Source organism: Elephas maximus, chromosome 3 (assembly GCF_024166365.1).
Source record: "Elephas maximus indicus isolate mEleMax1 chromosome 3, mEleMax1 primary haplotype, whole genome shotgun sequence".
Classification (NCBI taxonomy): Eukaryota; Metazoa; Chordata; class Mammalia; order Proboscidea; family Elephantidae; genus Elephas; species Elephas maximus.
In genome coordinates, this window is record NC_064821.1 from 198,981,102 (window position 1) to 198,997,951 (window position 16,850).

Here is a 16,850-nt window from a genome sequence, read left to right on the forward strand (position 1 = left end):
CCTGGTAGTCCAAAGGACTAATGGACCACAGTTACCATGGCCTCCACCAGTCTGAGTCCAGTACAACTAGATGGCGCTCAGCTACCACACTGACTGCCCTGACAGGGATGATAATAGAGTGTCCTGGACAGAGCTGGAGAAAAATATAGAACAAAATTTTAACTCACGAAAAAAGACCAGAATTACTGGCCTGACAGAGACTGGAGAAATTCAAAAGTATGGCCCCTGGACACCCTTTTAGCTCAGTAATGAAGTCACTCCTGAGGGTCACCCTCCATCCAAAGGTTGGACAGGTCCATAAAACAAAATGAAACTAAAGGGGCACACCAGCCCAGGGGCAAGGACTAGAAGGCAGGAGGGCTAATAACAGGGAACCCAAGGTCGAGAAGCGAGAGTGTTGACGTGTCATGGGGCTGTTAACCAATGTCATAAAATAATATGTGTAGTAACTGTTTAATGAGAAGCTAGTTTGTTCTGTAAACCTTCATCTAAAGTATGATCTAAAAACAAAGGAACAGCCTGGTACTGGTACGACAGACACAGACCAATGGAACAGAATTAAGACCCCAGATGTAAATCCATTCAAGTATGGAAAGCTCATCTTCAAGAATGGGTCAAAGTCCATTAAAAGGGGAAGTGACAGTCTCTTTAACAAATGGTGCTGGCAAAGCTGGATGTCTATCTGTAGAAAAATGAAAATAGGACCAATATCTCACACCATATACCAAAACTAACTCAAAATCAACCAAAGACCTATAAAACTATAAAGATTATGGAAGTAAAAAATAGGGACAATGCTAGGGACCCTACTATATGGTGTAAATAGAATACCAAACATAACTAAAAATGCACAAACGGCAGAAGACTGTGACCTTCTAAAAATTAGACACTCATGCTCATCAAAAGACTTTGCCAAAAGAATAAAAAGAGAACCTATGGACTGGGAAAAAAATTTTGGCTATAAACCATCCAACAACAGTCTAATCTCTAAAATTCATATAAGACTTCAATACCTCAACAACAAAAAGACAAATAATTCAATTAAAAAATGGGCAAAGGATATAAGAATACACTTCACCAAAGAAGACATTCAAGCAGCGAACAAACGCATGAAGAAATGCTCATGTTCATTAGCCATTAAAACAAAACAAAACCATTGCTATGGAGTCGATTCTGACTCATAGCAACCCTAAAGCACAGAATAGAACTGTCCCATATGGTTTCCAAGGAGTAGCTGGTGGATTCAAACTGCTGACCTTTTGGTTAATAGTCAAGCTCTTAACCACTGCACCACCAGAGCTCAATAAGCCATTAGAGAGATCCAAATCAAAACTACAATGAGAGAACATCTCACTTCGACTACACCGGTACTAATTTAAAAAAATTGTTGGCGAGGCTGGGGAGGCTAAACTCTTATACGCTGATTGCAGGAATGTAAAATGGTACAACCACTATGGAAAAGATAAGGCGATTCCTTAAAAATCTAGAAATAGAATTACCATATGATCTAGCAATCCCACTCCTAGGTATCATACCCTAAAGAAATAAGAGCGGTGCCACGAAAAGACATGTGCATACCCATGTTCATTACAGCTTTAGTCACAATAGCAAAAAGATGCAAACAACCTAAGTGCCCACCAATGGATGGATGAATAAACAAACTGTGGTACACACACTATGGACTACTACTATGCAATGATAAAGAATAAGGACGAATCCACAAAACATCTCACAATATGGATGAATTTGGAGGACAATACACTGTGTGAAATAAGTCAATCACAAAAAGAGAAATATTATATGAGACCACTATTACAAAAAAACAAGAAAAGGTTTACAAACAGAAAAAAAAATTCTTTGATGGTTACCTAGGATGGGAAGGGCAGGGAGGGAAAACTACTAACTAGACAGAAGACATGTGTTAATAACAGTGAAAAACCAAACCAAACCTGTTGCCGTCAAGTTGATTCCGACTCATAGTGACCCTATAGGACAGAGTAGGACTGCCTGATAGAATTTTCAAGGAATGCCTGGTGGATTCAAACCGCTGACCTTTTGGTTAGCAGCCGTAGCACTTAACCACTACACCACCAGGATTTCCAATAATGGTGAAGGGAAAGGTAATACACAATATGGGAGAAGTCAGCACAACACGACCAAGGCAAAGAAACACACTGAGAGAAGCTCAAGAATAAAGGGCAACTGCTATAATTACTATGACATACAATCCTGCAACAACAGTATTAACAAACAACAATCTAGAAATGGATACATAGGTAGATAGGTATGATAAAGGTGTGTGGGAGGGTGTAAGGGAGCACACCCACATGCAGATATCAGTTTGACTGTGGATATTTCTACATACATAATTGTAGGTGCTGCATGTATATTAGCACAGGCAATAGAGCACACAAGAGGCACAGTCATGGAAACTTCTTAGACATAACCCAAAACCTTGAGGTTCCTAGATAAGAAGGCAAAGAACCATACTCTCCAGGGACATCTACGTCAATTGGCACAACACTGTACATAACAACAATGTTCAGCATGCTACTTTAGTGATTAGCATCTGGGGTTTTAAAAGCTTGCGAGCAGTCATTTGAAATACAACTATTGGTCTCTTCCCATCCAGAGCAAAGGAGAGTGAAGAAAACCAAAGACTCAAGGGAGCAATTAGTCCAAATGACTAATGGACCACATGAAACCACAGCCTACACAACCCCTAGACCAGAAGAACTAGGTGGTGTTCAGTTACCACTATAGACTGCTCTGGCTGGGATCACGACAGAGGGTCCTGGACAGAGTAGGAGAAAAATGTAGAATAAAAAATCAAATTCACAAAAATGAGCAGACTTACTCGTCTAACAGAGACTGGAGGAACCCCCAAGACTATGTCCCTAAGACACCCTTCTGATCTGGAACTGAAGCCATTCCCAGAAACCACCTTTCAGCCAAACAATAAAATACAATAAACAGTAATACCCAAGAGGAACATGTTCCTTAGAACAATCAATTACACGAGATCAAATGGACAACATTTGCCCAAAAGCAAAGATGAGAAGGCAGGAAGGGGTAGAAAAACCAAGGTAAAAATGGGGAGAGTGCTGGCACATTGTGGGGAATGTAACCAATGTCATGGAACCCTTTATGTACAAACTATTGAATGGGAAACTAGTTTGCTTTATAAGCTTTCACCAAAAAACACAATTAAAAAGTTTAAAAATATGTAAAATTAAAATTAATAAAAGAATATATAAAAAGTCACTTTAGATCCATGAATAGAAGAATCATATCACATTATCCTCTACCTCAAAAATTTACTACTACTACAATATTACCTCCTAAAAAAAAATTCCACAGGGTCAGTTCTTGCTTAGCTACCTTATTTCCTACTTGCCAGGTTTGAAAATCCAAAGAAGTTTTAGGAAAGATGGAAGAAATAGTGAAAGAAGGGTGTTCAGAACTAGAAATTTAATTTTAGGAAGCCCTCTCCCCATTTAAAAGTAATGCCTATAGACTCCGGCCGGACCCCAATGAATAAGTACCCCACCACCTAAGTAGTCAGCAAGATCAAGTGGCAAGGAAGTAAATGGAATTTTTCAAATTCCATGATATCTTTCTTCTATCTCAGAAGTTACTGAATCCATTCATTACTAACAGTAGTGGAAACACTGTGGCAAAGCAAAGACAGAAAAGGCAGAGTTAGACAAAGTAACAAGAAAATGGCACAATTTAACAATCTAAAAAATTTCAAATTCTATTATACTGGCTAAAGAAGCAAACTCAGGATAATGCCTTCTCAATGACACCCTAATCACTCTCAAAACAACACAGGGCTTGTGACCATATTTCTCTCACCTCAATGTTTCCACACTCCAGTGCCAGGCTAAAGCGAGTTTTCTCATCCTTGACGAAGTGCAGTGCCACTTCAGGATAGCCCTTCTTCTGGAGATAAGCAATGATGGACTGGCCTACCAGTTTGGCATTCCTCACCATGTGCAGCACCTAGAAATTTGCGGTAGGGCAGTGAGTAGAGATCACTGAGGAAAAAAAAAAAGCAAGTGCTGCCCCTCTCAATACTCCTGGCATGCTTCCACACTTCATACCTCATCATATTTCCTGTTGATCAGGGCCAATTTGAACTTGAACTCAGTGGGATCAATGGTGAGTACCCGAGGACGACACTCCCTGTCTAGGCAATATACATTGTTGCCCTTCACCCGTGTGACGTAGATGGGTAAATCCAGAGTTCGGATGATCCCGTGGTCCCTAAGAACAGGGTGTAAAGGGCACAACTTGCCGTAAATGAAGGGAGAGGGCTAGAACCTGTGGAAAATCCAGCCTGTAAAGAAATGGAACAAGTCTAGGGCATAGCCTTTTATCTTCTCATTACCCTCTTGTCAAGTGCCATATGAACAACGGTACAGATAAGAAGTGACTCAGAAAAGAGCAGAACTAAATGCTAATTTTATTTATTTTATTCATTTGCATAAAGTGTGGAAAATCCAGCAAATGATATGATCCTTCTTCATAACTGACTACTATAGGAGCTGAGTAACAGACATGGGCCTAAGAGTTAAATCCTAAGTTTTGATATACAATCAGTAGGCCACTGCAGATAGTTAACTCCTTCCTTGCAGGCTATAATTAAAGCAGAAGAGGGGTAGATGTGAAGAATTCTGACATATAAAGAAATCGTGGAAAGCAGAAAATATTCTGAACTAAGTGATGACAAAAATATTGCAAATTAAAACTAATGGGTATAGCCAATGGGTATACTTGATAATTTATAGCCTTGTCCACGTGTACTGTATTAAAAGAAATACTGCAAATTAATGGGCTCTGTTTTTTTTTATCTGCATATATTAGGAGAAAGAATAAAATTTAATGAGCATCTATCTCAATTAATTTTACTATTCCTTTTAAAGTCAACCAAAGAAAGTACTTAGAAGGAAACTGCAGTCAATAACAGAAATCAATGAAACAGAAAACAAAACGTAATAGAGAAGTTCAATAAAGCCAAAAGTCAGATAAAATTAATAAACCTCTCATGAGGCTGATTAAGAAGGTAATAACAGAAATGAAAAGGGTAATATTAATATAGACTCTGTAGAACAAGAATATGAATAACTTTAACTGTTCAACTTCCCTGAAAAATAAAATTTACTACCATTGACTCAAAAAGAAAAGAAACCTTCTACAGTCTTATAAAGGAGCCCTGGATGCACAATGGTTAAGCACTTGGCTGCTAAGCCAAAGGTCAGCAGTTCGAACCCACCAGCTGCTCCATGGGAGAAAAGACCTGGCAATCTACTCCTGCAAAGATGGCAATCTCGGAAACCCTAAGAGGCAGTTCTACTCTGTCACACAGGGTTGCTATGAGCTGGAATTGACTTGACGGCACACAACAGTCCTATGACCACTAAATAAAATAAATTAAATCAGATGAAAATCCTCCCTCAAAGAAAGCCCTAGGCCTGGGCAGCTTTGCTGGCAAATTCTATCCAATATTCAAGGAAGAATTAATTGCAACCTCATACAAATTCATTGAGAGAAAAGAGAAAAACAAGGTACACTAATTAGCACAACCAAAACCAGATTAAGGACAGAAAGAGAATGGAAATCACAGGGCAATCTCACTTCTCAACACAGGTGCAGAAATTCTGAACAAAATTTTAGCAAACTGAAACTAGCCACACTTAAAAAGGGTAAAATATCATGATAAAGTTAGGTTTGTATTAGGAATACTATGTTGGTTTATATTAGACAAAAATCAATATAATTCATCACATTAATCAAAGAAAGAAAAAAATCATATGATTTCCTCAATAGATGTGGAAGAGGTGGCTGATAAAATTCAATGTTCATTCAAGATAAAAACTCAGCGAGCTAGAAATAATAGCAAGGAAATTTCTTCTTTTCTAAATTTTATTTTGTTGTTGTTGAGAATATACACAGCAGAACACACGTCAATTCAACCGTTTCCACATGTACAATTTACTGACATTGATTACACTCTTTCAGTGGTGCAACATTCTCGCCCTCCTTTTCTGAGTTGTTCCTCACTCATTAACGTAAACACACTGCCCCCTAAGGATCCCATCTTATCTTCTGAGTTGCTGTTGTCAATTTGGAGCCCTGGTGGCGCAGTGATTAAGAGATCGTCTGCTACCCAAAAGGTCGGCATTTTGAATCCACTAGCCACTCCTTGGAAATCCTACAGAGCAGTTCTACTCTGTCCTATAGGGTCACTATGAGTTGGAATCCAGTCAATGACAATGGGGTTGACAATCTGATACCATATGGACAGCTCATAAAAAAGTATAATGCAAAACTGCGGTTCAGAACTCAAATTCACCTAATAAGACCAGACTTAATGGTCTGACTGAGGCTGGAGGAACCCCCGAAGCCATGGCTCCTGGAAGCTCTGTTAACCCAGAACTAAAACCATTTCCAAGCCCACTCTTCAGACAAAGATCAGAGTGGACTATAAAACATAAAATAATCATCCTGAAAAACATGCTTCTTAGTTCAAGCAGACACACGAGACCAAATGGGCACTTCTATCTGGAGACAGGATGAAAAGGCAGGAATGGACAGCAACTGGTTCGATGGGCACAAGAAACTCAGAGTGGAAAGGGGGAGTATGCTGTCAAACAACAGAGATTGCAACTAATGTCACATAACAATGTGTATAAGTTTTTGTATGAGAAATTAACTTGAGCTGTAAACTTTCACCTAAAGCATGATTTAAAAAAAAAGAGTATAATTCTCAACCCCACCCCACCCCCTTCAAAAAAGCCATTGCCTTCCAGTTGATTCCAACTCATAGTGACCCTGTAGGACAGAACAGGACTGCCCCATAGGGTTTCTAAGGAGTGGCTGGTGGATTTGAACTGCTGACCTTTTAGTTAGCAGCTGATCGTTTAACCACTGTGTCACTAACCCAAAAAAACTCAGTGCCGTCAAGTTGATTCCGACTCATAGCAACCCTATAGAACAAAGTAGAACTGCCCCATGGAGTTTCCCAGGAGCTCCTGGCTGATTCGAACTGCTGGCCCTTTGGTTAGCAGCCGTAGCACTTAACCACTATGCCACCAGGGTTTCCACTGTGCCACTAGGGCTCCTTAATGCTCAAGACAGACCTTTTTTCCTAGTTAAGCTATTCTTCGGTTTTAAGATGACTTCAGGGAATATTTTTGGTTTACTGTTTAAAGATTATCTCAGGGCAATAGTTTCAGGGGTTCATCCAGCCTTCACGGCTCCAGAAAGTCTAGAGTCCATTTGAATTAGAAATTCCATTCTGCACTTCGCTCCTTTTGATGACGAGTCTTCTATGGAATCCTTGGTCAGTAATGGTAGCTGGGCACCATCCAGTTCTTCTGGTTTCAAAGCAAAGGAGGCCACTGTTCATGGAGGCAATCAGCCACACATTCCATGTCCTCCTCCTATTCCTGACTCTCCTTCTTCCTCTGTTCCTCCAGGTGAATACAGACCAATTGCTGTGCCTTAGATGGCTGCTTGCAAGCTTTTAAGACCCCATGCACTATGCAACAAACTAGGAGGTAGAACAAACGCACTAAACATGTTACTAGGCCAATTAACTAGATATCCCATGAAACCGTGACCCTCAACTTCCAAAACAAGGAAGCAAATGTCATGAAGTGTGTGGTTGTACATAAGCAGCCTCAGCAGCTACTCTTTTTTTTTGGTAGTTGTATACATATTACAACACAATTTTTGCCAATTCAACTTCTTGCAAATGTACACCTTAATGACAGTATTTACAACAATCTGCTGTGCAACCCTACCCTTAATCAATGTCATTTTTCCATCATTGTTAACCCTCCTTCTCCCCCGCCCTCCTGCCCCTGGTAACCACTAATAAAACTTTGGTCTGTTTGCATTTGTCTTTTCTTGTCTTTTTAGGCAAATAAGGTAACATAGTATTTGTCCTTTTCTGACCGGCTTATTTCGCTCAGCATAACGTCTTCAAGGTCCATCCATAGTGCAGTATGCATCAAGACTTCATTTCTCCTACTAGCTGAGGAGTAGTATTCCATTGTATATATGTACCACATTTTCTTTACCAATTTACCTGTTGATGGGTATTTGGGTTGTTTCCACCTTTTGGCTATTATGAATACTGTTGCAATGAACACTGGTGTACAAGTCTCTTTTTGAGTCTCCACTTTCAAGTCAATTCTCCCACATCCTCATCAACATTTATTATTTTCTGTTTTTCTCTTTTTAATCTTAGCCATCCTAATAAAAAAAAACAAAAACAAAACATTGATACCCATTGCCCTCCAGTTGATTCTGACTCATGGTGACTCTACAGGACAGGGTAGAACTACCCCATAGGGTTTCCAAGGAGTGGCTGGTGGATTCGAACTGCTGACCTTTTGGTTAGCACCTGAGCTCTTAACCACTGCGCCACCAGAGCTCCTCAACCATCCTAGTGGGAGTGAAATGGTATCTCATTGTGGTTTTGATTTGCATCTCTCTGATGGTTAATGATGCTGAGCATCTTTTTATGTGTTTGGTGGCCATCCCCTTTGGTGAAATGTCTATTCAAGTCCTTTGCCCAATTTTATGATTAGGCTATTTGTCTTTCTAAGTTGTCAAAATTTTATATTTTTGGTTATTAGATTCTCATTGGATATGTGGTTTCTGAAGATACTCTACCAGTCGGTAGCTTGTCTTTTCATTTTTTTTTTTGGTAAAGTCTTTTGATGAACAAAAGTTTTTAATTTTTACGTCTTTTGCTGTTTGTGCTTTTGTTATTATATTAGATAATCCACTCTTGAAAGCTGGGCCTGACAATGTTGTCCATTTTTCCATCAAAAATTTTACAGTTTTAGTTTGTTTATGTAAGTCCTTAATCCATTTTGAATTTGTTTTTGTGTGGGGTATGAGGCATGGATCCTGTTTCATTTTCTGCGTTTGGAAATTCAATTCTCCCAGCACCATTCCTTAAAGAGACTCTTTCCCCATCAAGCAGGCTTAGCACCCTTGTCAAAAATCAGTTGACCACAGACATATGGGTTTACTTCTAGACTCTCAATTCTATTCCATTGGTCTATGTGTCTACTGTTATACCAGTACTAGACTGTTTTGATTACTGTAACTATACAGTATGCTTTAAAATCAGGGAGTGTGAGTCCTCATACTTTGTTCTTCTATTTCAATACACTTTTAGCTATTCGGGGCCTCCTGCCATTCCATATAAAGTTGAGGACTTTATTTTCTATTTTTTGTGAAGAAGGCTATTGGAATTTTGATCAGGATTGTGCTGAATCTATAGATTGCTTTGGGCAGTACTGACATCTTAACAATACTAAGTCTGCTAATCCATGAACATGGAACATCTTTCCATTTATTTAAGTCTTCTTTAATCTCTTTCAGCAGTGTTTTATAGTTCCTACTGTATAAATTCATGTCTCTGGTTAGATTTATTCCTAGGTATTTTATTCTCTTAGATGCTATTATAAAAGGAATTGTTTCCCTAATTTCTCTTTCACATGTCTCACTGCTGGTATATAGAAACCCAACTGATTTTTGTTTGTTGACCATGTACCATACAACTTTGCTAAATTTCTCTATTAACTCTAGAAATTTTCTTGTAGGATACTGGGAATTTTCTACATATAGGATCATATCATCCAGGATTAGAAATAATTTTACTTTTTCTTTTCCAATCTGGATACCTTTTCTTTTTCTTGTCTTATTGCTCTAGCTAGGATTTCTAATACCATAATGAATAGTTGTAGTGAGAACGAGCATGCTTGCATTCTTCCCGATTTCAAGGGGAAAGCTCTAGGTCTTTTTCCATTAAGAATAATGTTGGCTGTTGGCTTTTCATATATGCCCTAAATCAGACTGAGGAATTTCCCCCCCTCTATATCAATCTTCTTTAGGATTTTCATCAAGAAAGCATGTTGGATTTTATGAAATACTTTTTTCTGCATCCATTGTTGTTGTTAGGGGCCGTCGAGTCAGTTCCAACTTATAGCGACCCTACATAAAACAGAACGAAACACTGCCCAGGCCTGTGCTGTCTTCACAATCATTGTTATGCTTGAGTCCACTGTTGAAGCTACTTTGTCAGTCCATCTCATTGAGGGTCTTCCTCTTTTTCGCTGACCGTCTATTCTACCCAGCATGATGTCCTTCTCCAGGGAATGATCTCTCCTAATAACATGTCCAAAGTATGTGAGACATATAGTATCGTCATCCTCGCTTCGAATGAGGATTCTGGTTGTAGTTCTTCCAAGATGGATTTGTTTTGTTCTTTTGACAGTCCATGGTATGTTCGATATTCTTCGCCAACATCATAATTCAAAGGCATCATTTCTTTTTCAGTATTCCTTATTCATTGTCCACCTCCACATGCACACGCGGCGATTGAAAACACCATGGCTTGAGTCAGGCACACTTTAGTCCTTAAAGTGACATCTTTGCTTTTTAACACTTTAAAGAGATCTTTTGCAGCAATCTGTCCAATGCAATGTCTTACTTGATTTCTGCATCCACAGAGATGATTCTGTGGTTCTTTTCCTTTGTTTTACTGATGTGGTGTATTACGCTGATTGATTTTCTAATGTTGTACCATCCTGCATTCCTGGAATAAATTCCACGTGGTCACAGTGTATGACTCTTTTAATATGCTGTTGGATTCTGTTCACTAGCAATTTGTTGAGGATTTTTGTATCTACATTCATAAGAGATATTGGCCTGTAGTTTTCTACTTTTGTTGTTTCTTTGTCTAGTTTGACTATCAGGTTCACAGAATGAATTAGGGAGTATTCCTGCCTCCTCATATTTTGGAAGGGTTTAAACAGTATTAGTGTTAAATCCTATTTTACAGAATTCCCCAGTGAAGCCATCTGGTCCAGGACTTTTTTTTTGTCGGGAGGATTTTGATCACTGATTCGAGCTCTTCACTTGTTATGGGTCTGTTAGGACTTTCTATTTCCTCTCGAGACAGTTTGGGCAGGTTGTGTGCTTCTAAGAATTTGTCCATTTCATCTAGGTTATCCAGTTTGTTGCCATACAGTTGTTCACAATATTCTCTCATAATTCTCTTTATTTCTATCAGGTCAGCTATGATGTCCCCTCTTTCATTTTTTATTTCAGTTATTTGCATCTTTTCTCTGTCTAGCTAAAGGTTTGTCAGTTTTATTGATCTTTTCAAAGAACCCACTTCTAGTTTTATTGATTCTATTGTTTTTGTTTTTGATGTTATTTATTTCTACTCTGATCTTTGTTATTTCCTTTCTTCTGGTAGGTTTAGGCTTAGTTTGTTCTTCTTGTCCTAGTTCCTAGAGTTGTCAAGTTAGGCTGTTAATCTGAGATCTTTCCTCTTTTTGTACGTAGGCATTTATCGCTGTAAGTTTTCCTCTGAGTACTGCCTTTGCTGTACCCCATAAATTTTGGTATGTTGTGCTTTCACTTTCATTTACTCTAAGAAATTTGTGATTTCTCCACTGCCCTACAGGTAGTTTAATAGTATGTTATTTAATTTTCACATGTTTGAGTATTTTCCAAGTTTTTTTCTGTTACTGATTTCCAGCTTTACTCCCTTGTGGTCAGAGAAACTACTTTGTATGATTTCGATCTCTTTAAATTTATCGAAACTTGCTCTGTGACTTAAAACGTGGTATATCCTGGAGGATGATCCGTGTGCAATGGAGTAGAATGTATATTGTCCTGTTTTTCGGAGAAGTGCTCTATATATGTCTGGTAAGTCTAGTTGGTTTGTAGTGTCATTCAGGTCGTCTGTTTTCTTGTTGATCTTCCTTCTAGATGTTCTGTCCAAAATCAAAAGTGGTGAGCAAGGAAATTTCTTTATACAGGAGTATCTATAAAAAATCTAGAGCAAACCTACATAACAGCAATACACTAAAAGCTTGCCCTTTAAAACTGGGAACAAGAAAAAGGTGTTTGTTATTACAATGCTTACTCATCATTGTATTGTACCAGACAACCCAGTCAGTGCAGTAAGACAAAACAAGAAACAATATATACATAAATGCATGCATATATACATACACATACATATACATATATATTTTATATACACACACATATATATAAAAGTATTAGTCCTGGAAAAGAACAAAACTCTATTCACAGATACTATGATTTATGAAAAATACCCAAAAGAAAATACAAATAAATTAACTAGAATTAATAAAAGTTCAAGGTTCCTGATATAAAATCAATTTAAAAACTCTTGGTATTTCTAAATATCAGTACAATGAAATTTTTGACAAACTACTATTGTGAAACAAAAAATTAATAACAGATATCTTACTTTGATTTTAAGGAGTTTTTTCTTACCCACAAAATCAAATATTAACACTAAAAAAAGCCTAACCCCAAAAGCTGCTCTGCAGCATTGTAAATTTCTCTTTTCCGGGTAGAAAGGGGTAGTCAATAACAAAAACATTACATCCTGATTTAATCAAAAAGATGGTGGGCTTCTGTAATTTAAATTTCAAGATGCATAGCTGCAGGTGGGTGGGTGGAGCCCAAATCTTTTTTTTTTTTTGTCATTGTTGTTGAGAATATACATAGCAAAACATACACCAACTGAACATTTTCAAGTTGTACAATTCAGTGACACTGATTATGTTGTTGTTCGAGTTGTGCAACCATTCTTACCCTCCTTTTCTGAGTGGCTCCTCCCTCAATAACAAACTCACTGCCCCCTAAGGATCCTATCTAATCTTTGAGTTGCTGTTGTCAATTTAATTCCATATAGATAGTTCTTAAAAGAGCATGATGCTCAAGGCAGAGATTTTTGACTAGTTAAGCTGATAGTCTGGTTTTAAGGAAGCTTCAGGGGATATTTTTTAAGTTTAATGATTATCTCAGGGCAATATCTTCAGGGGTTCAGCCAGCCTCCATGGCTCCAGAAATGCTGGAGTCCATTTGAATGTGAAATTCTGTTCTGCATTTTCCCAGTTTTAACCAGGATTCTTCTACAGAAGCTTTGATCAAAATGTTCAGTAATGGTAGCTGGGAACCATCCAGTTCTTCTGTTCTCATGGCACAGGAAACAGTTGCTCATAGAGGCCATTAGCTACACATTCCATTTTCTTCCCCTAGTCCTGATTCTCCTTCTTCCTTTGTTGCTCCAGGTGAATAGAGACTAACTGTTGTGCCTTGGATGGCTGCTTGCAAGCTTTTAAGACCCCGGGCACTAGGCAATGAATTAGGAGGTAATTAAACACGTTATTAGGCCAGTTAACTGGGATGTCCCATGAAGCCATGACCTAAACCTCCAAACCATGAGGTGTTTGGCTGTATATAAGCAGCCTCAGCAGCTACTCCTTTTTTTTTTTTCTTTGCCAGTTCAATTTTCTACAAGTGTACAACTTACTGACAGTACTTAAAATAATTGGCTGTGCAACCCTATTCTTAATCGATTTAATCTTTCCATCATCGCAAACTGAAGCTCAGTAATCCGTAAGCAATACAGGCCAAACCTTCAGGAGTTACCTTTTTCATGCTAACTCTGTGACCATTAAGTACTTGGTCACTGTAGAAACTTGTATTCATTAAGAAAAAAATATTTCAAAGCTTCTGTGAAATCTCCAATCTTTAGGAGTTCTTTTTCATTTCCTACATGATGTAGGGAAACTCTCACTCCCCCAGTTTGCAAATTGTTCATTAAATTATAAAACAATCAAATATAATATTATAGTTTTGAGTTAATTCAAAGGTTTTTTTTTTAATTGTAACTGGCCTACTTTGAAACACTTGTTTTTAGAAGTGAAATGATCTCCCTGAACGCATACAGAATGCCTGCTTGGAATAAACCTTCTGCTTTCATGTCTTTGAGTCTGGATTAGTTTTAACACTATCCATTTACAAATAGCACCAAAACCTATCAAGCGCCGAGGAATAAATCTAACCAGAGAAATACAAGATCTCTATGGAGAAAACTATAAAACTTTACAGAAAGACATTTCAGAAGACCTAAATTAGTGAAGAGCTGCCATACCATGCTCACAGATTAGGAAATTTAATATTGTAAAGATGCAGTTTCCCTACATTGACATACAGTTCAATACAATCCCAAGTGAAATCACAACAGGTTTTTTTTTTTTTTTTTTGGTGTATAATTTTGGTGTGGAACAAGAATTTTATTTGGCCTTTTGTCTCTGGGTCCTGAAAATAACCTTGGAATTTACCAGCAATCAAGATGCGTTTGTTTTCCTAAATAGCTAGGTAACACTTAAACACATGCAAATATAGTATGAGCCCTGAGGACCAAAACAAGTAAACTGAGCCTGTTGCCACCAAGTCAATTCTGACTCCCAGCAACCCTACAGGACAGAGGAGAACTGCCTCACAGCTTTCAAAGCTGTAGTAGTGAGGGAAGCCGACTGCCACATCTTTCTCCTGCAGAGTGACTGGTGGTTTCAAACCGCTAACCTTTTGGTTAGCAGCTGAGCGCTTAACCACTGTACCACCAGGGCTCCTCCCCAGGACCACACCTGGGGAATAACTTTCGGAAGAGAGGGGGGCATGATACAATCAACAGCGTGCACTGATTCGATCAATCATGTAGATGTAATGAGACACCAATCATGTATATGCAGAGGCCCCAGTCCCTGAATAGGGAAGCAGTTAGGCTCTCTGGATTGGCAAGAGGAGAGGTGTGGCAGATCTCTGAGGACAATGGAAGTCTAGCACCTGGACCTCTCCCAGGGCCAGGCTTGTACATCTCATTTGTATCCTCTTGTGGCTCTAGAAAAAGGAGCCCTGGTGAAGCAGTGGTTAAGCTGCTAACTGAAAGGTTGGTGGTTCAAACCCACCACCTGCTCTGCAGCAGAAAGATATGGCAGTCTGCTTCCGTAAAACAGCCTTGGAAACCCTATGCAACAGTTCTACTCTGTCCTACAGGGATGCTAAGAGTGGGAATCAACAGTAGTGTGTTTAGTTTGGTGTTGGTGGTTATACAGAAAAAACTGTGAAAGCTGGAACCTGTGCAAGACAGAAACTATCAGAAAAGAAAAACTCAAATATTTTTCAGTAATAGAGAGTGATAGAAAAGCGATACGGCTGTACCCTGTCTAAGTCAGAAAACTTCTGAGACCCAGAAAAACAAAGCAGTCCTGTCGAGTTCAGGCTCTCACACGTTTCAATGTATTAAAGTTGTTATAATAAGTATAGACGATGCTCTATGAGTTCTATCAGTTGTTCTACTGAGTTATTGAACCCACTGGAGGCAATGAGAACCTGCAGAGACTGGCATCTGCCTATTGGCAGTCTGAAGGACAGACTCCTAACTTGTGTGTTTTGACCTGGTTCAGGGTGGTCAGCCATGAGGTCTGATCTAACTCTGGGTGTTTAGAGTCAGAGAAAAGTGCCAGGTAGGTGGTGTCAGAGATAAAGTGGTAAAGAGGGGATGCGAGTTATCTTTGCATTTTGGGAATCAGCCTTATGAGATTTTTATTAACATAATTTCACAAGTTGATTCTATAATTTATGTGACAGTGCAAAATTTAGGTAAAAATAGCCCAATAACTTTTGATGGATTACAACAAAGTGAGAAAGATGGGAGGATGTGTTTAACCAGATATGAAGATTTCTCATAAAGCTGTAATATTTGAGACAGTGTGGAATTAGAGCAAAGACAGACAAACAGACCAAAGAAACAGATCCCTGCATGTCTGGAAAAACTATTTACATAAGACAAAGGTAGCACACCAGAACAATGCAGAAAGGATATGCTTTTCAGTAAGTTATGCTGGGGCAACTGAGTGTCCTTCTGGGAAAAAGTGAAATTGGACCCCCTGTCTTATATCATACACAATAATCAACTTCAGATAGATTATAAACCTAGACATAAAAGATAAAACCATAAAGTTTTTACAAGAGAATATGGAAGAATACTTTTATGATCTTGCAGTCAATAAAGATTTCTTAAATAGGACACAAAAGCCAATATCCATTAAAAAAAAAAAAGATTCTTAAGTTCAACTACATTAAAATTAAAAACTTCTGTTCATCAAAGGGAATCATAAAGAAAATCAAAGACTTACTACAGAATGGAAGAAGATATTAATATTTACAACTCATAGCCCTGAAAGAAGACTGGTATCAAAATATATAAAGAATTCCTACACCCAAAGCCAACTCTTCAGACAAGGATTAGACTGAACTATAAGATAGAAAATGATACCGGTGAGGAGTGACCTTCTCGGATCAAGTAGACACATAAGACTATGTGGGCAGCTCCTGTCTGAAGGGAAGATGAGAAGGCAGAGGGGGACAGAAGCTGGCTGAATGGACATGAAAATACAGGGTGGAGAGGAGTGTGCTGTCTTAGGGGGAAAGCAACTAGGAGTATATAGCAAGATGTATATAAATTTTTATATGAGAGACTGACTTGACTTGTAAACTTTCACTTAAAGCACAATAAATATTAAACAAACAAAAAAGAATTCCTACAAATTAACAAGAAAAAGACAGATAATCTAATTTAAAAAGGAGGGGGAAGACAAACAGAATTCATAGAAGAAGAAATTCTGATGGATGGCCAAACGTTTCATGCGCTCAATCACATTAGATATGAGAGATAACAACGTAAAATTACAAGACAACATTACACATCTACTAAATGGACAAAATAAAAGTCTGATAAAGCCAAGTATTGGCAAGGACAATGAGCAATGAAACTTTTATACAATGCTGTGGGCATAGGAACTGGTACAACCACTTTGGAAAGCAGTTTCATGTGACTTAATAAATGTGAAGATGTGCAGTCTATGACACAGTTAATTCTACTCTGAGCATATACTCTAGAGATATGTATGAATATTTGTACAAAA

General features: G+C 38.3%; 1 protein-coding gene across 2 annotated transcripts in view; it reads right to left on the minus strand.

Annotated features, from left to right (window-relative positions):
- The window catches only part of COPA (COPI coat complex subunit alpha), a 63,851-nt gene that overhangs the window by 15,394 nt on the left and 31,607 nt on the right, over positions 1 to 16,850 (minus strand). For both annotated transcript variants that reach the window (XM_049880973.1, XM_049880974.1), the window contains exons 18-19: positions 4,107 to 4,269; positions 3,859 to 4,005 (exon numbers count right to left, since the gene is read on the minus strand). In XM_049880973.1, coding sequence (XP_049736930.1) covers positions 3,859 to 4,005; positions 4,107 to 4,269 — 310 coding nt within the window. The remainder of the gene's footprint in view (positions 1 to 3,858; positions 4,006 to 4,106; positions 4,270 to 16,850) is intronic.